Raw genomic sequence first — 27,942 nt, 5'->3', positions numbered from 1 at the left:
TAGACGCCGCAATAAACAGACAATGACGTTCCATGCAGGCATTGCGGCCATGTCAGTACTTACCAGATCCTCGTTATTTAGGGTGGACCGGTTCACCAGAGCGAACGAGATGCCTGCCTTTCGAGCAGTGAGGGTCTGAGAGAAGAAGCGGAAAGAAGAGATAATGAAGAGGGATGAATCCTTTCGACCCATTTTTTTTCCTCCAGTTTCTGTAGCTTTATATAGAATATCAATGGATTAACACAGAGTGGCACTATATATAGAGTTAAATAGCTTGTGAATGGAGCCAACTATTTTGTGAGAGCAAGAAAAAAGCCTGAATAGATATGGGACAAATACCGGCTAAAACACATTAAGTCAATAGATCGAATACAAAAACAACCCTTTCTGATGAAGCATTTAGCTGGTGCAAAAAGGCAGGCACACAGTATAGAAAGCTTACCAAAGCCTGTGTTCCCCAAGAGGCCGAGAAGAGAGAATGAAAGAAATGAAGAACTTGAATTAGACAAGGATGCGGGACAGTTAATTCTTAAAGGACAAACAGCAGAATAATTGTAATAAACTATCCATTCTGAGCGCATATAGGTGTCTCAACTGCCATGCACTGTACTGCTGGTTAGGGCACAGAGCTCTAGAAAAGTTCAACTATTCATCAAGAGAGATTAAACAGCCGTTGCATGATTTTGATCCACTCATGCACTGGAAGTTACTTAACTGCAGTCATGCTTGGCATTTATTTTCAGTTCTCTGTTGGATGAAGCTTTGATCATATTTTCTGCTGTCTGCTCTGCACATTAGTTTGACACAAACAGAGAAACACAAGACACACACACTGACGTATGGGTGAAGCCAGGTGTACTGCACAACACAAACTCACTCAGACTCACACTTGAAAAAAAAAAAAAAAACACACCAACACACACACACACACACCCACGCGCGGATCTGCTCAGACACTCGAACGCGTACCGAAACATTTAACAGCACACGCCCATACAAACACAAACAGCTAACACACGGACGAACACAAATACACACATGGAAATTGGCTGTTGTGTTAATATCCAGTGAGTTTTGAGTAACCAGAGATCGATAAACGTGTATCCCACACTCGAGGAAGTTACGTGACAGAGGAATGCAGACATGGACAGCTGACAATATCGGATCAGTCTTTACCACGACCCTCTTGTTCGTACGGCCCAGCTATGGTAAAGATCCATGGGAAGCCATGGGGAATGTAGAAGGGAACGTGACCTCTACATGAACCGCGAGTGTTGAAGTTTATCAACATGCACCAGCACTGTTGAGGTTGCTACGGGCAATACAATAAGACCCAGTGTCCAGATGTTATCTATCCATCTGCAATGTAGCCTTCAATGCTTTGGCGAATCCATTTATAATGCTCGTGTTTTTTTTTTTTTTTTGTTTTTTTTCTTTATGCTTTTGCGTCCCGCCATGGTATGGGGGGTGGGGGGGGGGGTGGAACCCTGCCGTCCGTTTCCAATCAAACGCTGCAGCTGCCCGGAAGCAATCACACAGCAAGTGGGGGACATTGACAAAAGGAGAGGCATGAAAGGGGACCAATTAGTCTGCTGACAACTGACTTCATCCCACGTGTAAAAGGCTTGCTCAGTGTCACTTTTACATGATTTAAAAGCCTCACACAGTTAAATCAGAAGTCAGAATATATTTTTGGGTTGAGTTGTCAACATTTCAAGTTGAATGAAATTTATAGAAACCTGCCGAGCAACCAAAAGAAAAGGAAGAAAAATGGCCGAGCATCGGCGAGGCTGAAATCTGACAACTCACTGAAAAATATCACCCATAGCTGTTATGGGTCTATGTAGGGATGGCATATATACACGCAAAATCCAAAGAAATATTTAAATTTAAAAATGACAACCCATACTTACCAAGACATTGTTGGTTATTAATTTCATGAGGGATATGGACAAATACAGCATCAACTCATGTTGTTCACCGTAATATAAACATTCATCAGCATCTATGTGTATGAAATCAAGCTGCATAGTCATATCATTTCACAGGAAAATCCAAATCTTTTTTTTTTTATTTAAGAGTAGAATGCCTAGTTATTACACAGCTGGTTTGTAACTCAACTTAGTTCTAGATGTCTAAAAATGTCTTCCATCCTTTTGGACTAAAATACACAAAGATGATAAACAAACAAACACAAGACAGACACAAACTGTGCTCACACGAAGGACAAACAGTTATAAACAGACATTTATACGGTTGGCATCTCGACAGAACTCTGTCCCTCAGACGGACGAACCATGTGGCTCAGAGCTAGAGTGGATTCCACTGAAACAGGCCTCTCTGCGGGATACTCTACGACACATTATGTTCCAATAAAAACTAATGGAAGAGCATCGCTGTGATGCAATGTGTTAAACACGCTCTCTTGGCTAACTAATCAAGGCGTAGTTATGGATACTGAAACATTAGTAATCGCTACAAAGCAGTGCTTTACACTATGGCCACGGCTTTCACTACCCTTGAACTCCTTATTGCCGTGTTTTTTCTATTATATTTAGAGTTTTTTGGTTGTTTTTTTTTAACTACATAACGAAAGAATCATTCCAATCCCAGATACCCAGCAAAGTTAGAGTTGTCTCCTGCAGTTTTCCATACTCACACGGTGCAGGATTCCACCAGTGTGGTATAATGTGGGGTCACTCATAAAAAATAACACATAACCTCGTTGAGGCCAATGACTCACCAGGTCTCGGACAAGAGGCACTGTCCTCTTGCGGCGTAAATCTGGCATGCTGTCAATGCCATAAAGAATACTGCCAGCCCTGGAGAAGCAGACGGATTTAATGTGTATTAATAACATAATAATGCCATGTTGTGGGAGACATTACAACAGGGGAAGGCGGGGGGGGGGCGCTTGATTTACACAGCCAGCAAATACCATGGATCATGCCTCCCACCTAACCTGTCTCCCACCCCCCCCCCCCCCCCCCCCCTTCCTCTTGGCTTGACTGGTAACGACCACCAACACTTGAGCTCCATGTAATCCTCTCACCCTCGGCTGTTCCCTTGGGATCCCTCCTCCACTTTTTATCTAAAGGTTGGTTGGGGGTTGCCGCTATGATACATGTTCATATTACATTTTGAGAATTCTGAAGATTTGGTTTCTCCTAAACTCATAAATGGAGTCGTCCTAGATGAGTTCTGAGACAACGCTTTGGCAAACACATATCTGGCTCTCTCCATCTCTCCACGGTTCCCCCACTGCTTCACCACCGGTCTATCCCGTGAGGCTCTCTCCGTGGCTTCACCTCAACTGTCACTCAAAGAACCTCCAATGACCTCAGCATGACATCAAGGCCCAAATGCATCTGCCAAAAATGAAGCTCCTCGAGCTTTTCTCTCCACCCTCTCAACAAATTCGGCGGTACCACCCTAAAGAGACCCGGTCTGACGACCTGCCCACGGCCCTTGGCTCCCCCCTCGGGTCCCTGGCTTTTTACTGCGTCAACGATGGCTGCAAAGTCAGAGCGCATTCTGAGGTAATGGAGGTTAATTATGATTATTAGCACTGTTCCATTACGAAATTATTTAACACCATTGGGCTTCGACTCTCAACCCTAATTGTTTACACAATCAGAAATGTGGAGCCAGAAGCATTAGTTCCTTATAAGATATTGTGAAAGCATCAGGCATCTTGCACAGTCAGAGAGTGCCATAGAATGAGTATGTCTGCAACAAGTCTGCTGTATGCAGCTCACAATGGGGGTCCTAAACAGCAGAGCAGCTAAGATGTATTTACTCGTGAACTGATCAGATCAGGAAGTGAACAACCACTCACCCCCCAGTCTGCAAGCCGAGCAATTTTGGGTCCAAAATACTATGAGGCTGCAGAGAGAAGAAACACACAATGTAAAACAAGGAATACAAGGTAAGTGCACACAGCACAAAGCAAACATCAGCAAAATGAAGACAAAATAAATATATAGGATGACAAATTGTCTTTGGGAATATACAGTACATTTGGAGTTCAGTTCGGGACACGAGAAAGGAGAGGAGAGAAGGGAGCAAAGACACCGCAGGCAAAGGACCAAATTGTTCCACATCAATGTAATTTGTCGGCTCAAGACTGAGAGTTCTGCCGCTCTTAGTGCTCCAGGCCAGATTTGCCTATTGTGTAACACTCCCATCCACTGACCAAATGGTCCAGTTTAAAATACAAATCATTTTTCCTCTGAAAAGGAATAAAAGGACGACTATCACAAGGCAACAACAACAGGGCTCGATGGGACATGCTGCAATCTCTCTCTCACACCGACAGACGTCACTTCAAGAACAAACCCCACTCTCTCAGGTGAGATGAAAATAACCATCACACCATATACAAAACAAAAATGTCACACACATACACACAAACCCATGCACATGCTATCCACGGGGTAGATAATAAACAATGACTAAAAACCTGTGTGTCCAAAGCACTGCTGTCTGAAAGAAGAAAATGACAGTAGGGTGGATTGTTAAGAAAGACCATCACACTGGGAAATGCATACTGGTCGCTTGACCACACAATTTTTGCCGAAACCATTTATGCAGGGAAAAAAAAGTCAGAGTGCCTCATGGAAAATGTGTATGAACAGAGGAATACTGTAAAAGCAGTGGAAAAGGCTGACCGGAAGGCTCTCAGCCTCGTATAGAATATTCTAAATGGAAACATGAATAAAAGAATATATACCTTTGATCGATAGCATTGCATGAGTTAACACTCCCGGCTATGGAGAAAGACCACATTAGTTAAACATATGCGGTTTGTAGCCTACTGCTATTTTTTAAAATTTCTGTGCCGTTCCCAAGCGGTGTAATTACTGCGCTATTGATCCATGTGTGATGAATGGCAGCATGATCATGGTCTAATGTGCAACAAACAGCTGTTCACAATAGAAATATCAAATTGTGTCTTGAAACAACACAATAACACTGTCTGTTGTTCACGTGCCGTGTCTGCGTCACTAATACAGTAAAATCGCTTGGATTTAGTTAAAATCAGTTCAGTTGAAAGTTGATACCTGTTAAAAAAATCCCATCATGAGGATATTAATTATTAACCTCGGAGCTGTACATTAATAGAGCGCAGTATTTGGTGGATGCTGTAACTCAGAGTGCTCTATAGTACCATTAGTGTTTCAGTGGCTGTTTCAGTGAACATCTGTTTGTGTCAAGGAGGCACTGATCATTTCGAAAACATTTTAAAAGGATACGAGCTTGCGCGAGAGTTTTTCATTTCTACAACTTAATATTTTAGCTCATATGAAAAGATTGATGTTTGTAGACTAAACCTTTTTAGTATACAAGTGCGACGATAACGTGATTGCTCTGTGACGTGAAATCAAACGCAGACCCGTGGCATTAAAAGAGGAGCTGAGCTGCAGGTGGGTACGACGGACAGCAATCAGCTTAAGCTTCTTTCAGCACAGCACACGAGATAGTGCCGTCTCCCGCATCCACAAGTCTGCAGCTGCACTAGATAAAGCCAAACCTCCAAGATAGGGCACAGGCTGCTGATATGAACCGAATTTCCCAGGTGCCTTGAGTCCATGGAACAAAAATGTAATTGACTGGTAGGGAAACCCTCTGTGTGTGTGTGCTGTGGGCAACAGGAGCCGTAAATTCTGCATTTCAGTGCCGAACACACATGCTTACAGCGCACATAGATCAGGGTTTGCCGGAGCAGAAAAGCCTCCACATGGCTGATAGTAAAACCTGTACCTGGGCCAACACACACAGGAACATGTGTTTAGCCATGATCAAGTCCAACAAGGACAATATTTCCAAGGAGCATGTGTGTATATATATATATGGCCCATATTTCCACCTTGTGTCAAGACAGTAATAAGTGTGACCTTCACACTGCTGCAACAGTGGCATTAAACCCAGAGGTTTATGTCCACAGCCAGCAGCCAGTATTGGTTTCTTTAAGGTAAATCTTTCTCTGACCGAGAAAAGTTGTAGATGCTTAACTTGACAGAATGTTCTTCTGGGCTCGTGAATCTTTAAACCAAATAAATAACACTTTGCTCCTTTTACCAAAGGAATCCATACATTGTGAAATGCCATGGCAGAAAGAGCCCACTCGTTATTAACGTCTTGAGCATTTCACCTTGGAACAGAGCCATCACAGATGTCACAAACACCTGTTCCTTTGTTTCCTTCTCGATATTCATAACGTTGCCTCGGCACAAATGTTTTACTCGACGGTGTTAACGTTGGAGTATTCCATCAGTCAGCCCATCTCAACCAACGGTGCATTTTAATCTCTCTTCAGCCGACACAAGGACACCCATCATCTTCGCTATTTAACATGGTTGGCAATAAAAGCAAAGAAGTAATCAGCTACCATAACGTAGAAGACTTGAGTTACACCATCAACACTTGAGTGATGGTGAGCAGATTTTGGGGTTCTGCACTCCCGATTTACACAAAATCCAGGTCATTTCAAAAAGGAAACCTATGGACTCCTATGAAAACTACTATAAATAATGTTCTATTACCTTTCTTTGACAGAAGCATCCTTTCGATCCCAAAGCCTCATTTAACAAACAAGGTTTAAAATGTCTGCAAGACAACGAACCAGCTCTCTGTTAAAACACAGCTACAATTATTATTATATTATAGTATTATTATTTTTTTTTAACTGTAATTAAACATGAACATGTGAACATAGTTAAATAGTAAAACGTATTACAGTTGTGATGTGCTTGTTTGCTTAGCTAATAAAACAACTTGTATTTGTTTGCTTAGTTATCCATCATTTATTTATGCCAGATATTTGTAGCAATCATTGCATAGATCGATCTGTTGTCTTTATAATTACAAAACGGTGTATTACTTGCTCTTTTTTTTTCACGTAACGGTTGTGAGGACCATTTGTTCAGTTTGATCCTCGCTTGAACGACAAGAGAGCAAAACTTTTAAAGATTTCCTCAAGTTGGTGTGCAAGGAAACATGCAGCTAAAGGTAATACACGGACATTTAACTTAACCACATATTCAGACCTTTTTAAAGCTCTGTCGTTAATTATTGTGTCACAGGATTTGTGATAAAAAGAGAGACATAAGGGAAATGTGTGTGTGTGTTTGTTCAGAGGATGTAGCCCTCAAGGCTTAGATTAAATAAAAATATGGTGCCAATTTGTAGACATCCTGTTCATCTGATCTGAGCCTTAAACAATATCACATAACCAACCCATGTGCGACAGTCGGATGTCAGAGGGTTTATCTTGTTCTATTTTTGCTCCAAAATGGACTCCTTGTAGACACAAACAAGGAATAGAGCCTTTGGGTAAAACAAGGTTTGACCATTATCTTATCAAAGATGCACTGGTTTGTTTGGGGAACTGAGATCTGAAAAGTAAAAAGAAAAGTAATACTTAACCAGTTAGGACTTTGAATTTTATTTCATCACCTACAACAATAACCGACAAGACACATTTTTCAAACCAACACTTTCTCTGGAAATGGTGAACTAAGCATAAAGAGGGTTCACCTTCTTTACTCCCCCAGGAGCGAGCAGCAAACTTCACTCGCAGCAGACCTCTATAAATATTCCAAGCAAGGCTGACCTGGTTACAGAATGCCCATGGGAGTGTGAATTAGCATCTGAATAAAGACACTGCTGTAGCCGGTTAAAGACGGGCCTGGCAAAAATGGCAGCACGCCTGAGACTCCCCGAACAGTTCCCACACAGACCGGCCAGCGTGCTTCAGAGCACGAGCAGTGCACACATCAGCAGCCGCACGAGGCGAAGGCATGGAGCTAATCGGGGGGGTGGGTGGGGGGAATATATAGTGTGCATGTCTACAGTCTGAGGATTGCTGACGTCGCTTCTGTGTCAAGCCCCATTGGCTAAATTATAGGTTTAACGTAACTACACTTTGACACTTGTTTAAACAAACTTTTATTTAGAGCGTAAATCATTTATTGACATAATATAAAGAACCTCAAGGGATTCTAACTCTAGTGTGAGTTGTTTGCAGGATTGTAGACTTAAACTTAACAAAATAATGAAATGGACGAGCAAATCAGGAATACGTCTCCACGGCCATACAAATGGTAACATTTATCCTGAGGGTTTATTTTAATCATCTTTATTGTCCATCACACTGATCAAATCTAGACATCATTTATTTATGCTTTGTGCAATATTCCAGAAGGAAAATGCATTGAATTACTGTTGTTGTTCTGATAAAGAAAGTCAGCAAGCAGGCTGACTTTGTTATCCATATCTATTCATTTAAAGATTGCACTACACACCAGATTAACAAAAACGTGTCTTTCTTTGCTTTATAGTGATGTCTCATTCTGTCTTTATAGGGTTTGATTTGTTGAGTAAACTAAAAATATGACAGACTCATTTGTTAATGTTCATAGAACAGGAAAACACTAAAGAGCAATACAAGTGACCAGCAGAATACTGAAGACAAATAACTAAAAGAAAAATAAGAAAAGAGGCAATAGCCATCGGACAGCCATGAAAATTGGTCACACATTAAAATCCGGAGTCATATGCCCGCAGTCTGCAGCATGCCTCAGTTCGCACATGCGCGAGTCAACGATGAGAAATCACTACACATAATGAGTCAATCACTCTGTGAGGCAGACTGTCGGATAAACTCTTAGCTCTCCTCATCAATATATAAGAATAAAAAATGACAATCAATCAATAAACAGCACGATTGAGGTGATTTAGATTTGATGTTGCCATAACATGAATGTTTGTTCTTCAACTGTAAACGTTCCACTGAGTACGATATGTCGTGAGCAAAGTCCTTTAATTGTCATGATTGATTGTGTAGGTCAGTGAGATTTAAAAGAAATATATATATATATATATAAACACATACTGTATGTGGTACTAGATATTCTTATCAAGCAAACATGAAAACTAGTATTAGCCTAAAATATCTATTATCAATTGAGACATAATTGAGATAATGGATGCATCCTTTAGGAGCTTTGTTCCAACCGTTTTTACGTGGAAGGGTTAACGCACATTTGATAAGACTGAATAATGAGAGTAGAGGTGTGTATATAAGAATATTACTTTTGATGACTATTCATACTGTAGGTATACTTTCCCTCTTATAAGATCCAGATTGTCGGTCTTAAAACGTTGTTAGACACAGAATCACTGCTAACAGAAGATTTTTAGTAAACAACAATCTGTGCAGTATGTTTGGTGAATGTGGCCTCTATAAAAGGGTTTATGCAAAGATCCGTCACACTTCACAGTTCTTCAGGTAACCTGTATTCTCTGAGCAACAGTACCTACCTCAGCATGAGCTGCAGCTACACATGTAGGTCAAGAGCCTTTTCCTTTTAAGCAAGAGTGGTAATTCCCTGGTCCATTTCCTTCAATGTTAAAATCCTAACCATTTATATACCCACGTTGATTTCAAATTGCATTTTTTTTACACAAGCCGTCAGCTTCACTGCATTTCTATTCAAAAGCTAGTGCAGAAAGCCAAGGGAATGGCACAAAGACTTGTAAGAGCATCGCACACAATATTCTACTGAATGTAGGGAATGAACAATATTTTAACACACCGCAGTGCAAACATCAAGGAAAAACCGAACGATCCCCGTGGAAAGTAAATTGACTGAAACACGTTCCAATTGCTTTAAATGTCTGGCAGTGCGAACGTAATGACACCCAATAGCAAAATTGTAGTTATCTTTTCATTTGTTTTGAAGAATTGCAGGTTTGAAGGCCACCCTACTGTACAATATAAAATCTGTAGTGGATAATGAATTTAAAAAAAATGTATTTGCCACAATCCACTATGAGAGAATGCAGAGTAGTGCCATGGAAACACAAATACAAGGATAATGCCACCTGTAATACTGCCACCCAGAGAAAATCCCCTCATTAATTTGTTGAACTCAAAATGAATGAAACTCAGAGAAAAACAAGATGGTGTAAAATATGTTTGAATATCTGAGAGTTAATTTGTGCATCTTGTCAGTGAAACAACCAACTTACAGATCCAAGTTGTCCATATTTGTTAGTTGTTTGTCTCTTCTGACAAACTTCTCAGACAGACTTGAATGTCCAAACAAGCCACTAACAAAACTATGAGTTTTCAAAACAGTCAAAGCTGAGATGTCGGTCACTTTGTAAGTAATCATAAGTATTAACAATTTGTGGTCTTTCTATCAAGTTCTTTATGCTCAAGCAGCTTTAAGTTACCGTTATGGTTCTACTGTGTATCACCATCGCAAAGCCTTCTCAAACTGTAGAAAATTAAAGTGGCACTGGCAAACAAAACATAGTAGTAAAGAGTCATACCTCCTGCCAGGATCTGCTGTTCCAGTTCAGCCATCTGTTTCCTGTAGGCCCTCAATGCTGCCTCCTTGAATGTGGGTCTCACATGTTTCTTGGGTGGGGGCTCCGTAGGTTTCTCCTCTGGAACGTTTTTGTTTTCATCCTCCTGCCCTTGCTTGACTTTTTCAGATCCCTCAGTGTCCTCCTCTATAATCTCCTCTATGTCCTCTAACTCCTCATCAGCCTCTTCCATCTCCTCTGTCACGTCGTTGTCATCCGGTTCTTCTACGTCGACGTACTCCACCATGGCGTCATATTCAGCAGTGTCCTCTGTGAGTTGGTTTTCAAATTCTTCACTGTACTCTTCATCCAAGCTGCAATCATACTCCAGTACACATGCCTCTTTACTTGTCTCATGGTCTCCTGGTGCTTCAAAATCTTGAGGTTCCTCAAAATCCTGAAAGGCATCATTGTCCTGAGAGCCCTCAATGTCATCCGACACATCGTAGTCCTGAGAAGTCTCACACTCCTGAGCAGTCTCATCTGTCTCCTCTGTCTCATTAGTATTAGATCGGTTCTCCAAGTTAGCCAACACCTGCTCCATTACTTCAACATAGTGGGTCTCGTTGTCCACTTGTTCTTCCCCGGCTTCCGCCTCTGCTCTTGCTTTATCTTCCTCTGCCTTGTTGAAAATGGGCTCTGTGTTGGCGTCGGAGTCTATTGTACCACTAGAGGTATTTACACCAGAGGTGGACAGGGTGCGGAAACGTCCCATAAATGATGAATTGGTAGTCTCCTCGGGAGGAGCAGCAGTAGGAGTTTGAGTGCCAGACTTCCAAACAACCTCCAAAGCTGACTTTGCCCTTTGCAGCGTAGAGCCGAAGCCAAAACCAAAGGACTTCTCACTGAGATCTATGCTGAGCCTACTGCTCCATGACTTGGGCACCTCTTCCACCTTATCGGTTCGGATCTCACTCTGACTGCGGTACATGGTCGTAGACTTACTCTGGTTCTGGTGGAAGCTATGATTGATATCCAGTTCGGGGAATTTGTCTTTCTGAATGACTTTGGGGGTTTCCTTAAGGGCATCTTTAGAGACCACTCTAGGTCCTGCTTTGGGGGTTTCCATTGGCGAGGTTTTAGGGGTCTCTTTGGGGGACGACTTAGGGCTCTCTTTAGTGGCTTCCTTCGAGACTTCTTTAGGTGGAATCTTAGAAACTTCTTTAGGTGGAATCTTAGCAACGTCTTTAGTGGGTACCTTACTAGTCTCCCTAGATGCTTCCTTAGGCACCTCTTTTGATACCTCTTTTGGGGGAGGTGTTGCAGCTTCTTTGGTAACCTCTTTGGCAGCAACTTTCAGACCTCCTATAGATGCATTTTGTGGGGAGTCTTTAGCGATGCCTTTAAGAGATTCTTTAGGGGACTGTTTAGGGGTTAAAAAGGGACTCTCAATAGGAGTTATTTTAGGGCTCTCTTTAGGTGACTGTTTGGGACTTTGTTTAGGAGTCATGGTAGGGCTGTCTTTTGGGAGCACTTTAGGTGTCACTCTGGAAGCCTCACTAGAAGCTACCTTTGAAGTGACTTTAGAAATTTCTTTAACACTGGGCTTTGTTGCATCTTTAAGTGTAGCTTTAGGGCTGGGGAGGGATTGAAAGGACTCTTTAGCTGCAGATTTGGGAACCTCCTTAGGTGACTCTTTAGGAGCCGCTTTAGAGGTAACTTTAGACGAAGATACCTTTAAGCTTTCTTTAGGAAATATTTTGACACTTGTTGCTTGTTCCTTAGGTGCCAGTTTTGTCTGTTTTTGTGCAGTTTTAGGTACATCTTTAGATGATGTTTTTGTGCTTTCTTTTGTGAGTTGCGTATTTCCCTCCTTAGACTGCCTAGCAGATGTCTTGATGACATGCTCACGTTCTGTGACAGGGGCAATGATGTGGGTGGTAATAGGTGGTAATAAAGATTCTCTGTCAAGCATCATGAATTCTTCATCTCCCTCAAATTGCAGATCGACCTCCTGACATTTGGTGATGTTTTCTGGAAAACCAGGGATGGTTGATGGGTCAAAGGGACTGCTAACCTCTATGGAAGCTTCCAAGCCAGAATCAGCACCCTGTTCTAGATGGTGCCAGTCTTTCCAGGGTGATAAGTCGCCTTGCAGGGACAGCTGGGAGCCACTGTAGTGGCTTCTGTCCCCAGATATGCCGACCAATCCATTGCTCACCCCACTGTCAACAGTTTCCGTAGTCTCAACCTCGTTGTGTTCATATGTTCGATTCTCACGGCTAAGTTGGTGACTGTCGCTAGCGTACCAGGAGGAAGCCATGTCTTCTTGTTTTCTCTGCCACAGTTCCTGATCTGAGGAGGACAGCAGCGGGCAGCCATTAGCCCGTGTGAAATACTGACTCTCTGAAAAGTCTTCAGAGTATGACTGACAAAGTTTTGAGCAGTCAGATTCAGAGCGGCTGAGTTTAGGGGTGGAATAGTCACTCTGAGAAAGCCAACCAGTGGTCAAATCAGAATAGTAAGCCTTTGTCTGCTTGTCTGGGTCATAGTAAGAGTCGTCGGCATAGTGAACAGCGCCTGAGTAGCCTGCTTCCTCTCCTGACCGGCTATGGTCATGGGATCGCCTCTTCTCTGATTTGCTCCTGTGAGAGGGCTTTGAAATAACCATTGCATATTTATTTCGGCTTAATTCATCTAATTCTTTATCACTGTCCATTGAGTCCCAGTCATCACTCTCCACCACCTTATCCTTTCCTGAGACCTTTATATCCATGCTTTCATAAGTTTGTGAGGAGGACATTGTTTTGTCTTTTCTCTCCTTTCCATCAGGAGTTAAGCTATCAGTAGAGACTGTAATGCCTGTTCCTTTGAGTTTATAGCACTTTTTTAATACTATATCCCGCTCTTGAGTTGTTGCAAAAATAACAATGATAGGCCGGGGTTTTGAATTAGAACATTCTCGTTGTTGCCCTAACCTGTGAGCAAGCTCAATCTTAATGGTTTTATGGGCATCAATGAAACCCATTTTCTCTTTTAGTATTTTATAAATTAGACACTCTGTTTTTTCTGACCTTTCTTCAGGAACATTAATGAACCTCAAGGTTGAATTATTGGCCTGGTGGCTAATTTGTTTGATGTAGTCATGAATATCTCGGGTTTCCCTTCTAGACTGGACAAATCCTGTGCGAAGCTGCTCAATCTCACTCTGAACTACTTCCACGCTGCTGGAGATCTCATCAATGGAGCTTTTCAGGGCATTTACATGGCCACGGAGCTCAGACAGTTCTGTTTCTATTTGGCTGATCCCCTGGAGCTCCTTAAAGATCATCTCCATGACATCTTGTGTCTGACTGATGCAGCCTGTGGAAGAGGAGCCGGGCTCCAAGGTTGAGCTCTTTTGCTGGCGTCCAGCGCGGTCCAAGGATTTGCTCCGGATTCCCAAGGTTTTCCTCCAATTGCTCACCTCAGAGTCCGAGGAGACACATTCCTGACTCTTTTTCCATTTTCTTAACTTCCGTAGGGCACCCAGCCTAAGTGTGTGAAGACTCGAGCGTTCCACCCGCTCGCCCTCAGAGCTGCCATCAGAGGGAGCCAAACTGATGAGGCTCTTCCTGTTTCGTCTTACTGGCATAGTGTGTGATTTATGCTCGTCGTATCTCCTGACAAGTTTTGGCTCACTCAAAGAGTCAGAGTAACTAGCATCAATTGAAAGAACTCCGGGAAAGATACTTTCATTATTATTCAAAAAAAGCGAGTTTTTGGGGAGTCCGTTTGCGATAGCTACACGATAACTGAAAGTGGGTGACAGGGATGAGCAGTCGTACTTTCCGTCGTCGTCTTCCAACGAAAGGTTACGTGCCGAAGAGCATTTGGAAATCTTTTTTACTGTAGTTTTCAGCGTGGTAGAGAGAGCTGGATGGTGTCCTTGCAAATCATAGGTCAATTTGGGCTCTTTATTTTCGCTTCTCTCTTTCTTTTTAATTGGGTTTGCCAATTTCTTTGTAAACATTCCTTTACAAATCTTTTTAATGTAGTATGATATAGTATTTATTAGGGCAGAAACCATGGATGGCAATCCTTTGAACAGTTTTCATCATCTAGTGAAAGGGGTTGTCGGATCCCGGCTCTGACTCACTAAAATTGTCCAAGTATAGAGTCACAAATACTTTTAAATCCAGTTGACTTCCTCCCGAAATGGAACATCCCTCTGAAAGATAAAAATAACAACAGATATTTACAATGTAGCTGCAGATTCCAAGTTCCCACTCAAACACAAGCAGGAAGAACCCTTCCTACTTTGCAATTACAAGAACAGCGTACGGATTCATCTTCCCATGCATCATGTAAAAATGTTCTCATTAAGCAATTCCCAAACCTATTATTCAAGGAAAACCCTGATTAAGATGCAGGAAAAAATGAAATTATTCATTTCAACATTCAAACTCTTTTTTAACTTTTAAAGAATGTGTGTTGGCTGCATGTCTCGATGGCAAATCTTACAATACATCCAAGCCCCCCCGTCCCTCCTATACTTCTACATCACCTACACTGTATTCCAGAGGTAGACATAGAAAAAAGGAAAGAGAGCGAAGGAGGACATTGGGTATATGAGCTTGCATAGGGGTTGGTGGCTTGGTGGGTTAATCAATTGCATGTGTACATGACTCTGTGCAAATTCATGAATGTATACACTGCAAGTGTCAGTCAAGGTCAATAGACAAAAGGCTACATGGATGAATCAAACTGCTACAGCAGGAGAGTCAATAATTCTAATTGCTTCGGTGGTGCTACGATACTCTTGTCGGAATGTGTTCATCATAAATGAATATTTAGCCTGATGAAACAAGAAGGTACAAAAGTCTTTAATCACATCAGGTACAAAATCTTTTAGCTTTTTTTGTTTTTGTTTTATTTAACAATGACATTTTAGCTAACTGAAATGAAGGTGACCTATTTGCGTTTTATAATTCAATACAACCAATTAGTTCAATTGGAATAGTTCACCTGAACCTTTTCAGGTGTAAAAATGGAAATGTGCAGCAGACTATGTAAGAAATACCAGGCCATCTGAGTCTCAATAAGAAGTGATCATGCTGCACAGCATCAAGCTTTCAATAGCTTGCAGTTGCTCTGAAAGGTGTGTGCTTCATATAGAGTGAAACTGGCCAACTGAGTCAAAAAAGGGATTTGTTGTGTCGAGAGTCTGACAGCTGCTCCACATTAGTTCAGAGGTACAGACCTTGATGCGTCTACAGTCTCATGACCACAGAGACATGAGCACTTCAAATGAGTGTGTGAAACAGAATCACAGTTACCATTTAATGCTGGACTCCAAGCAAGGACCAGGCACTAGCAAATAGAACTTAATGCAGAGTTGTCAGCATCTATGACTTTCCTTCATATTCATTAATGATGAAAGCAATCAAGGGGCTTGACTGTATGTCATTCTGACAGGTCAAACCTAATGGATGAGTTCACTAACTGATGCCATTAGGATACTTTGACCTACAGTAAGCTTTCACAAAATTGTAAATTATTGACTCAGAGAAAATGATCTCCCCAAGCAGTCCCGGTATGTTCACAGGTTAGTATGGTCTCGAGTTGTATGAATAGGAAAAGGATCACTTGTTCATTACATAAATCGAATGGCAACGATGAAATGAGAAAGTTCATGACTCATAATCCTGAGTAGTGTAAAGCCAAGAGCAGACTTTTGCAACTGATGGGTCACAACCCAAAACTGTCTCTCTCATAAATAATTCACATGAGATGACGTTTTAATATGACCTGACATTACCTCAACATTTTCCACTGACATTTCTAGCTCTCATTCGGGTCTCTACCCTCATGCAAAAAACTGTGAGGCAGAAAAACACAAACACAGTCAAATTGTGTTAATCAGTCTACGGGTAAAGTGCATTGCTGAAGGGCCCCTGTAGTTAGAGTAGAGTTACAATTAGAGTAGGAGTGTGATGACATATTCACTTCCTCCACTAAGATAACTTGATAGACTGTAGGTAAATCTGCTATTTCCTTGTTGAATTAACTGTTTTGTCAATGGTATGGTAAGAATTTCCTACACTAATGATGACACTTGCAATTACGTTGAAAATGTAAAACGTGTACACATCAACACAGGGGTTTCTAGTTTGACTGACTTGACCTCTTCTAACAATGTGTGGGCGTGTACAGGCTGCACTTGTTTGACATCTCCATGACTGTCTTGTTAGTGATGATGAAACTGTTATGGTGGCAAAATTGACATTTGTGTAACTTTAGGTTGTTAAATTGTGAAAAACCCCTGCACTGCATGTCTTGGGATTCTGGGAGGAAGCCGGACAGAACCAATGCAGGCACAGGAAGAGATCATGCAGACTCCACCCAGAAAGGCTCTGGGCGGCTTTGAACCCAGGACCTTCTTGCTGCGAGGCGACAGGGCTAAAAAGCAAAGTAGTTTGGAAAACTGCTTATGTGAAAACACAAGTGGGAAGTTCTGTAGAGTTTATGGTCAATCATTTTTACTTTGCACTCTGTTTATTTTTAACGGTTCATTTCATTATCACAAAAAATGGATTTTGCTTCAGGGGAAGAAGGTTGAAAATGAAAACGTTTTTGAAGATGCTTCTTGTTGAATGACTCAGGGAACATTTGTGTTAAAATTTTTCACACGCAACACACCTAATAAAGAATTATTGTTAATTTCGAGCAATTATGTTAATGTGTTTGTGGGGTCATTCACCATTTTCCATAGAAAGAGATGATACCCAAAAGGTACGGTCAGCATCATCCAATTAGGGTGCAATAATGCTTGTTTTAGGATGACAGGATGACAGATAACTGATCACCTTATCCTACTTGTGTGCGTTATCAGATGACCATGGAACCTGCAAAGACTGGAATGGGATAAAAATGTAATAGTACCATTATTTTAAACCATGACAAGACAAGCACATGGGAGAATGAAATTGCATTTAGGCTAATCTAGTATGCCATTATTGTTCATCCTCACTTCATGTTGTAATAAAAGCAGATTCAGTAAGATAAGAGCCCATGTTACTGCACCTTAGTCAAATTAAGTGGACAGTCACTCGTTTGTTGTATCAAAGGATAATCCCCAAACATTGAATTCAGTAGTGTGTTCTCACATACACACACCCTGCCCACTAATGGCCACCATGTATATCCCTCTTTGGAGCAAAGTCTATAAATAGGTAACAATTGATTTATTTGACATCATATAGTGTTCAAGCATGTTATATGTTTTACAGGCCTGTGAATTTCATGTTAATATATTTGTGTTTTTAGTTTTTCTACAGTTTCTTCATAAAAGGCTAGTTTCATCATTTGCTAATCAAAGGCTGTATGTCCCTTTAAGCAAAGCACTGCACTTCCAACAGTCGATGTAAAATAATTATATTTAATAAACTTGCTTCTGTAGATACTGTAACAAAATTAATTTGGGAACTCCTGTGGTCCTGAGGGAGAGCATCTCCCATTTGTTAGTCAGACTAAAGATGCCTCCAGAGAAAAACGCCGCCCCTCAGCCACACCCACCCGTTATACTCTGAGGCATTGCTCCCCCAGGCCCTACTTTAATGTCCAAGGACCTGTTTCACCCACTTTTTCCAAATCCATTTGATTAGCGGGGCACTCTAAAGCACTCAATTCCTCACAGTTGTGCAGTCTACTCTACTCTCTTATAATGAAAATGAGTGTCAGTTGGAGGCAGACTAACCTATTTCTCGCAATAGTAAAATTATCTTCTTTCCTGATGAAAGCCCAACTATACCAATTTAAGGTTATCATGTTGTGAGCAATGTTGTGACGTGATGTTCATTCTCTTGAACTCGGGATTGTCTCATCGCAAACCATCACAAAAAGATGCAAATGAGAGATGCTCATGTGTTACGTCATGTCTCCAGAACACATGAGAATGGATTATCGCCCAGTGTGCATTGGCGTACATGTGTAATGTGTGCAGGCCTGCTGTGCAGCCTTGCATGCACATGCATGTCTCCGTGCATTGCTTGTAAGCATGCATTTGCTGCTTTGAGAGAAGAGCGAGGCTTACCAGTGGGGGATGAGCATGAGAGGGTGTGTGCAGATCGTATTGTCCTCACGCCCATCCTCAGCCTACACTCTGCATCTCTTCTCCTAACCTGTGTATTTCCCAATAGTAAAATAACTGCCTGCAGCCCTAGGAAACCAGCCAACATCACAGCAGATGTCTCACCTCATAAATCAAAATATTACCTTTTCTTTGGCTGGCATGACGAGAACCAGTCTCATCGCATTCGCTCAGTGTTGGACAGCAGCATTGCTCACATACATTCATGTTGTGCGTGAAGCATGACATGGGATAAGATGAGAATGGGAGCAATGGGACATCTGAGGATGAACTACAAAACGATTGAACACCTCATTCTTCAGTATTTTTGAACCCAGCTAAATCGACAGATGATGCCATCTGATCGCATCACCCTCAAACACCGTTTCATTATTCCATTGACAGGGACACAGTGGGAGGGAAGCAACAAGACGATATATAGGTTGAAGTCACAGTTAAGATCCCCACGGCCACGACCACCGGCGGCAGCATGCAAAACACGCACCCACAGCGCCCGAACGGGCTCTGTTGCTCCACGTACCTGGTTAGGTCGAATCCCCGTGCAGGACGCCGGCGGCGGCGAGCCGTGTGGGGTTCGATTCCCAGCGAATGGTCGGAAGGGGAGGGAGAGGTAGAGAGAGAGAGAGAGAGAGACACAGACAGAGAGTGGCTCGGTGCGCAGCCGCCTGCTAATACCGGAGCTCACAGCGTCTCTGCGCGTCCGTCAGACACCCCATCCCAGAGCCCTGCCTCCGCGCAGACGAGCACGCCTCCTCCATGCCTCCTCCTCCCGTAGCCCCCCCCCAACCCCCCAACCCCTGCTCTCGCTCCGCCGCGGTGCTCCCCCCGCTGTACGCGCGCTACGGGGTACCGACGACGCTACTCTCTAGTGCCGCAAGCTGCTGACGAGCACAGACAAACACGCGAGGCAACACACCCTCGCGCCTCGTGGACCTTGACACAGCGAGGGGTGTCTAGTCCGAAACGGGGTGACGGGTGGCTGTGGCGCTGATGGAGAGGCACACAGCGCTGCTCCCGGCTCCCCAAAGTGAGGCTGTGCTGCCCGGCTGGAGAATGAGTGTCCCTCCCCTTGTGCAAATCTCTCTCTCTCTTTCTCTCCCCCCCCCCCCCCCCCCCCCGCTTAAGTGTGTCCGTTGGTGTGTGCATTTATTTTGGCTGAAACGCGTTCACACCGCTGCGAAAACCAGTCCGATGGAAACATTAGTGTGACGCAATGGGCCAATAATCCTTAAACACCACACACACACGCGCATGGGAGAGAAACGTTAATCTCGCGCATGTGTTGTGCACGCACGGCAGTGTGCACAGGTTTATGGTCCGAGCCGGCCTTAAGTCTGCACCGAAGGCCAGTGAGCTACAACACGACCAACACGCACACACACACACATCATCATCTAATTACGTCTCTCACTGGGAATGTCGTCATACATGATTGCGCATCCCCGTTGCTCGGTTGTATTGAAACACCGTCAGCGTCGAAGAATGCACGTGGCTAAATTCCACAGGTATAAAAAAAATATATAAAATATACTCTCACGCAAGACACAACGACAGGAGGCAATTTCCGAAATGTGTCCTTATGTAACACATTGCTAATTGCTTCTTGTTGACGGGGACAAAGTAGGACGGACACAGTGACGTGGAAATATTGCAGGTTGAGTATCACATGATGGTCCACATCATTTCACAGCCTCCCCTTGCCTTGGTGTTGATTAAGCACTCAAATATCCATCCCATCTCCCCTCGTCTCTGTGGCACAGCTGCACCCCCCCCCCCCCCCCCCTCTCCCCTCTCCCCTCTCCCCTCTCCCCTTCCCACGTGCATGAGTATGCCTACCATTCGTGCAGCCCTCTCTATGCTGATATGTGTGTCACGCGCTCCTCCAACCGCCACTAATTGTCTGGCCTCCTAGCGAATCACTGAGAGAGAGAGGGAGAGAGGGAGAGAGAGGGAGATGTGTGTAGCTGTGTGCGCATGCGCGTGGGGGTTTGGAGGAGGGTGGAGTGGATGTTGGGCACGGCAGCGGCTCGCCCCCCGCTGGTGATGAAAGCAAATGAAAACACGAACCTCAGCTGGTTCGGAGCCACTCTGACCCAAATGATCTCCTCCAATCACTGCAGTGCACTGGCGTTGGGCCGCAGATGAGGCTGATTTGTGTAAACCTTCGACGTGATGCAGCTCAAGTGCAACATGATTTAAATCTAGTGCAGATTAAGGACGGGGTTTTGTCTGAGTAAATTGATTGAGTATTTCAACAACAATGTTGAATACTACATTGCTGGGTTAACCCCTGTTCTCCATTGGTAATTTCAGCCTCGTTTCTGTGTGCCTTGAGCTGCCAAGGGACAGCTATAGCCAAGACTCCTGAGGACTCCCTCCCCCCCCCCCCCCCCCCCCCTTCTTCCCTCTCTCCAACCCTTGCCTGTCCAAGCTCGTGCAACAAATAGCATCCTTTTCTCTCTTAGGTTATTTGGTGCACTCTTTGCTGTGGCCTCATTAATCTATTATATGAAAAGCCAATATGCTTTAATGATCAATCCTAAAAAGTGTTAGCGCCTAATGTGTTAGCTATCACCATTGCTCTCTATAGAGAAAGATGCCTCTGGATAACCATCTGTAGTGTAAGCTAAGATGTGCGTGTGCATTTCCTTTGGTTTGCGGAGGAAGATGCTTTTGCAGATTCGAGATGTGTAAGCTCAAGAGCCGTCATGTCAAACAAGGCTTGGAGATTTCATCTTAACCCAGAAGAATCAAAACGTCAAGACCTTTTATTCTCTTGAGGCCGAAACCCAGGAAAGCTGGCACTAATGAGTCGGCAGATGGCCTTTATATGGCCCTTTAGTGGTTAAAATCCTTCCACCAAAGCATATAGGGATAGCTGGGGGTTGATGTAGTATTGAATTTAGCACATGACCATTGGCTCGAAGGAAAATATCTTTAAATTCATGTTGAGAAGAGAGGCCACATTAAAAGAGCGTTTTCAGATTACACGGCTGTTGACGCAGCTGGCATCAATTCACACTGCCTTCAGCTCAATAGTGGATTATTATTTTCAGCATATTAGCACCTGGTGAACCAGGAATGGTTTCGTATTGTTACAGGGGGTTTGCCGAAAGAGAGGAGAAGATGCTTTGGCATCAGTCATGGCGTGCATAAGTTGCTGGAATTTCTTAATTGATAAGAAATTGGAAAAATACAGTAAATCTGCAATTCAGAGTTGAGCCAGCAAACAAATGTTTAGCTAGTTCTCCGCTTTAGGTGGCCATTTAATGTCACAATTACAATACAATCTGTATATTTCGATACAACATGCAACAATTCAGGAGCGGTACCACTTTGAGCTTTTATTCCTAATGTCGACCTTCAAAGGCTTTTCAGCCTCTTTTTGTCCATTGATGAATTTCTTTCATTCTGGGTGTAAAGTGGTGTAGTGGTTTAGGGAATGTCTTAGTGTGGGTTTTCTCCCAAAGGTCCAAACACATGTAGGTAAGCTTCTTTGAGACTGTAAACTGTACGTGTTAAAGGTTGTCTGTCTCTATGCGTCAAAAGGAATGACACACTCACTTGTTTGCTACACTTGTTCCATTTATGAGTTTAAACTGAACCACAGCTAACTGGAGCAAACATTTTGATATTTTGTAGGTATGGTTTATTAATGCAATGCCATCGGGGATGGGCTACTTTACTTGCATTCCTTAATTGCGCAGTAACGCCAGATGAAAAAAAAAAAATTCTGGAAAAAAATGTCCTTTGAGGATATTTTGTAATTATCACTTCAGGGCCGGTGGGGATGTGTCCTAACATGAATGCAGCATTGGAATAAAGTATTGCATATTATTCGCAATACCCCAATACAACTAATTGAAACAAATGTAAGATTTGTAGACAAATATCACCTGTGTAAGCCTTCGGGGAGCATAATAAGACTCCCCATTAGCTGTAACTGTAAATAATTTGTAATCCCCCATTCAAATCAGAAAGATCATTTGGTACATTTTTGCTGCAGGTAGTCGAGGAATTTTGGAGAAAGTTAGTCGGGCATAACACTAAATAATTCAAAAGGACAATATCATTAACTCTGATTCCTGGGTTTTTTAGTTTTTCCAATTTATTTTTGAAACTTTTTTGCAGCCCATTCTGACCTGTACCCCTTGGTGGGAAAGTAATTGTATCGCCATTTGACCTTTCCTAAATAAATAATCGGGATGAGAGTTTATTCCTGAAAAAACGACACGTCATGCCCCAGACGACCATCCCTGCTCCAAATCCTTTCACTTTTTTAAATGAAATCTTTGGTAGCTAGAATCCAAATAATTATTTTCTGCTGTTCACGCTGCCCAACAGCAACTGAACAGAATGCTCCAAATGCCACTCATGTTACACCCTAACTGTGATTGGCCGTCCGTCAGCAGTTGGAGGTGATTTTTCGGACTCTGATGCACAATGGTGACTCTCTCTGGCATCGTGGACCACCATAGTCCAGCCCATATCTCCAAGTGGGTGCCCAGATAAACATTGCTATATTTCAATTATGTTACATTTAAAATAACCATAACAATATATAATATGTTAATAATCACTACGTTTTAGAGGTGATTCTTCTAAAGCTGTTTCCCCTTCATGCTAAGATAAGATAATAGGCTGCTGTCCACAACTAAATAGGAACGTAAATCAACCCAAAGCTCAGTATGCTCTTCAACTTGTTTAAAAATAGTTATTTTTAAGCCTTCTAACTACAGCAATTACTACCGCCGCCATATGCTTTACTTTATTGGCTAGACACAATTTGCACTTCATTGTGATGCTCTTGTACCTGATTTCTTATTTTAAAAAAACGAACTAAATAAGTACTTGATAAATAATCACATATCGGTATCAACTCTGACTTTCCCCTCTCTCTCTCTCTCTCTCTCTCACTCACACACAACGAGTTCTTCAGGTCTGGATTCAACAATGAGAGGGCACACAGATGATTATCACTGAAATTTACTCTGATCGCTGTAAAGACTCGTTACAATACAGCGTTAGCGCCATAGCTGCGTCAGCGGAGCACTCCGTCTTCACTGTTTAGTCCTGCAGCAGGCTGCAGACGCCAGATAACACGGGCACAATGCATGCTGGGAGATAAAAGTGTCACAAAATCAGCCGGGGCCCCCGTAGCCCCTTTTCTGTGCCTGATGTGGCATCAGCCACTGGGAGAGGAGCGAAAGCATCTTTCCCTCCAGCTCTGATATCACTGATCACCGCCGCAGCAGCATCTACGATTAGCTTTTGAGGAGCTGCCATTTTTTTTCGTCACTTCTCTGTGTTGTCTCACGCACACCTAAGCCGTGCCCGTAGCCGCCAGCAGCTCCTCACATGGCGCCGATTGGTCCGCCACTGCGTTTCAGACGGATGCTGTGATGCCTGACAAGATGGCAGGAATGTTTGTGGTTGAATGATCACATTTATTTAATAATAATAATAAGTCCTGCCTTAAACCAAAGGATGTGAAGAAGATCAGCAGGTCTAAAGCTAGAGACATGACTCGCGCAGTAGACCACCCCATTTCAATCCAAAGCAAAGGGCTTACATTTTTGTGACAATCAGGTTGGTTTTAGCCTCGATTCAGATTCAGTTTTTTTCCTGAAAGTAATTAAAATGTTGGGTTCTGGGTTATATCTACAAGGGTGTTTTGGTTGTTGTTCTTATTTAGAGTGTATATGCAGTTTAGCGTGGACCCAAAAAGGAAAAAAACAACTTCGAAGTCAAATAAACACACACTTTCCCCTATTTCTAAACACCGAACAGGCATAAATGAACAAGACTTACTGTCGACAGCAAGTTCATTAACTCTGTGAGGATGTACTTGGCTACAACATGTGCTATCGCACTCATAAGATGCTGAAGTGTTGTTGCTTTTGGCAGATTCAATACATTATGATTAATAAATATCAACTCAGAAAATTCTATAAGAGAAGAATGGTACTCAATTTACACCATTAGTTTAACAGAATTGAAATAAAGAACCTTTATGAAACAGCAAAACAAAATTAAAGAATTAAACAACATAGATATTGTTATCATGCATTTCATACAGTGTAACATAGCATTCATTTGAACAATTCAGTACAAAACGGTGCCCCGGGTGATAAGATAGGGAGGGAACTGTTTTTTTTAAATCTCCTCGCTTTATGTTTTTAATGGTTTAATGTGAAGCACTTTGAATTGCCTCATTGTTGAAATGTGCTATACAAATAAAATTGCCTCGCCTTGCCTTGCCAAGCTCTATGGAATTTTCTAGCATTTTCAGGTCATTTTCTTAATATCTAGCAAATATTGTTTTGGGTCCCTCTCACAGCTCCCATTAGCTTTCTTATTGGTCACAGCTGACCACTGTGTTCAGGGAAAGCGATCCAAAAACCAATGAATGCCCCGTGTCCAGCACAAAGCGTATAGATTGAGAGCGAAATAACAGGACATACTCTCATAAGTTAGTACAACACCAAAAAAAAAAAAACATTTTTACACAAAATTTCCGCCCTGTTTGAACCGAGCTGTGCTGTCATCTGCTCCGGCTGTTGTAAACCTCTGGTCTTCATGCCATCACCACTAATTACATTGTATACATGTAGGTTGACAATCTAGCAGCTTAGTCACTCCACTTGATTCTTCATGTTGTTGAGTCGTTGCCCCTCTGCCCACCACACCGGCCAATAAACACGCCTTGGTTTCGTTACGTCAGCTTGTTTGTGCCTTTAATATAAAGACTGCAGGAATTATTCTGTAAATATCCACAGAAAATGCTGTATTGCCATACTGTGGAATTCTATGATAATTGCTCTCATGGGGAATTCGATCGAGAGAGAGAGAGAGAAAGAGAGAGAGGGGGGGTAAATCAGAACGGAGATACATTCATCACCGAGGCTGAAATGTAATTAGCCTGTTGTGGCAAGGGCAGGCATATTCCCCAATGACAGACATATGCAAAGACACTTACAGCTTTATTCGGACAGCAACCACCCGGGAGGTTAGACTATCAAGCAGCACATTCTTCATCTCTACACAATGTCAGGTGTGCATCGTGTGTCTGTGCGTCTCTGAATGTTTGTAGCATTTTTTGTAGGTTTTAAATGAAAGGCACAGGAATAGATGTTAGTGGAGGGATCTAGCTGTACGAAACAAGTACCACTGTACTGTGTGTTTATAGCGACTCTTAGGTATTTAAATGTAGTGCTCTGAGCAGCTATTACAATGTTTAGTTAAGCTCTTTATTTAATAATAACAATGTACAAATATATTCTGCTGTGTTACAGGATGTTTAACTCCCTGTAATACATCAAGAATTAATGGATTTATTTGGTCATCAAATATAAATTATTGCATTGGTTAAAAGGTGTTATCAATTACTCAAGGTAGAATTGAATTAATACACACAAAATAAAAAGAATAATCAATGCAAAGCACTTCTCTTAGATTTTACAACAATACCCAGATGGAATTAAAATGCTTACTTTAATAGAAGTGATTGAACAAATCTTCTTGTCTTTTTCACCTTCTAGTTACATCCTACAGTCCTCCTCAGGCCCCATTAGTCCCTTCAATGTGTAAAGCTTGTGATTTCCATTAGTTCCTCGAGGCAGGCGGTAGTTAGTGAGGTTGTTGAGAGAGAAAGAGGAGTAGGCCGCGGGAGGGTAAACAACAGGTTTTTGGAAAAGGACAGACAGTCGAGGTGAGATCGTGACAGATGGCTTTCCTCTGGACTTGGTCCACAGACATTTTAAACACACACACAAACACATTCACAGCCAGTATTCTAGTACTAAAACGTCTGTTAGTGAGCCACAGATGACCGTGATATAACGATTCCTGTTTATTAGCAACTAAGGAACAGTGGAAAACAGTTCTGAGGACACTGCCCTACTGACCATTCATCACTATGATGAAGTAGTTCTTACACCGCGTTATTCCCATCGTCATGAAAAAATAAAAAAAATCCTTTTTTTCCCCACCTATTCATTGCTGGTGATATTTCATCCTGCCCTTTACTATTTTCATTCCAACTTAGTATACCCTTACTGTTGAGTAAGACAGGGTCAATAACAGGCTGGATTCAAATTGTCAATAAAATGGTCCCTTAACGTCCTAACCACTGTTCTTTGATTCCTGGAAAACATCACAGGGTCAGTCCGACCCCGCTTTCACTAAGCTACCAAGTTACCACGAGACTTATGTTAGTGACGTCAGCAGCATAACACATAAAAACCGAGCAGTGATTTAATCAAGAATAAAAGCATGGTGAAGCACACACAACATAAAAAACAAAACACACTGTATTCATTAATTTTAAAAACATTTAAGCTACACAATGATCAAGATGGCCACCTACATAAGCAGTAGAGTGTAAATGCATCACATCATATAATCAGGGATGAGAAACAATATATAGTGCTCATAGATGGACAGAAGGGAGAGCTTTTCAGTCCCCATCACCTTCATAGCAGTCTGTACCAGGCGCTGCAACTTTGATTTTGACTGTGTGGAGAGATTGCCGAACCACGCTGTCATCCCATACCTGATGACACTTTCTATCACTGCCTGATAAAATAAAAACATAATGTTCTGACTGACACCAAACACCCTTAGTCTGCGCAAAAAATACAGTCTCTGCTGTAAACGGGAAGATACATAATCTACATGGTCACTCCAGCTTAAGCGGTTATCCAGGCGGATACCCAGATACCTGTATGAAGTGACCTGTTTGACATACTCCCCATGAATGGTCAAAGGGGTCAGATCCCCAAATCTCTTCAACAAATAATGAACACAGCTGTGAAGCTGTGAAAATAAAAAATAATGGAGTCGCCCTTTACTTTGCACTTAAAATGTTCTTGCCTAACTTAATCCTTGATCAATACCCAACATTGATCAGGCAATCAATTATCACGTGCATGAATCTCAGATGCATTTTTCATATCTTTTTTGCACTACAGCACTAGTATGAAGTTCATCATTACAATCCCCTCATGCTAATGGATTGTTGCAACATGTTGCAACAATCCATTGCTGATACATATTTCAGATAGTGAGGGGTTGGGTTGTGTTCTGGTGTAACCATGCACAGCTGTCTTTAAGTCCAGGGGAAACAATGTGTGCAAAGCTACAATATATTAACTGGCATCATAAATAGATAAGCCAGTCAACACTGTCTGTTACTTATACTTTGATTGATTTTCACCACAGGCCGTTTGAGCTGAAGGTCTTTCTTCATTTTATCATTTTAATTGGCCTGACATGGGGGGAATCATGCAAGTCAACGACATTCAGAAATGGTCTCTTTATACAAAATCTAAACTATGCTGCAAATCTCACCATAATACACGACATTCAATGTTTGTTGGATTAGCAGGACATTAAAGGTTTCATGTTAACACTGTTTTGAACAATAGTCAAGGTGATGACGCGTTTTTAAGAGATTAAGGGCCCATTTTTTTAGACATAGCTTTGGGACAATT

General features: G+C 42.2%; 1 protein-coding gene across 3 annotated transcripts in view; it reads right to left on the bottom strand.

Moving 5' to 3' along the window:
• The window catches only part of LOC119224402 (protein unc-13 homolog C), an 85,416-nt gene extending 59,414 nt beyond the window's left edge, over positions 1 to 26,002 (bottom strand). For 2 of the 3 annotated variants that reach the window (XM_037481327.2, XM_062561824.1), the window contains exons 1-6: positions 18,969 to 19,146; positions 10,342 to 14,527; positions 4,463 to 4,485; positions 3,839 to 3,885; positions 2,744 to 2,822; positions 64 to 117 (exon numbers count right to left, since the gene is read on the bottom strand). In XM_037481327.2, coding sequence (XP_037337224.2) covers positions 64 to 117; positions 2,744 to 2,822; positions 3,839 to 3,885; positions 4,463 to 4,485; positions 10,342 to 14,386 — 4,248 coding nt within the window. In that variant the 5' untranslated portion in view covers positions 14,387 to 14,527; positions 18,969 to 19,146. Of the gene's footprint in view, positions 1 to 63; positions 118 to 2,743; positions 2,823 to 3,838; positions 3,886 to 4,462; positions 4,486 to 10,341; positions 14,528 to 18,968; positions 19,147 to 25,941 lie in introns of those variants that run through there. The other variant, XM_062561823.1, reaches the window with a different exon arrangement.
• Positions 26,003 to 27,942: the final 1,940 nt, after the last annotated feature.

This window comes from Pungitius pungitius, chromosome 4 (genome assembly GCF_949316345.1).
Source record: "Pungitius pungitius chromosome 4, fPunPun2.1, whole genome shotgun sequence".
In the NCBI taxonomy this organism is placed as follows: domain Eukaryota; kingdom Metazoa; phylum Chordata; class Actinopteri; order Perciformes; family Gasterosteidae; genus Pungitius; species Pungitius pungitius.
Note: the sequence above shows the minus strand (reverse complement) of the source record. Positions and strands in the feature narration are given on the sequence as shown.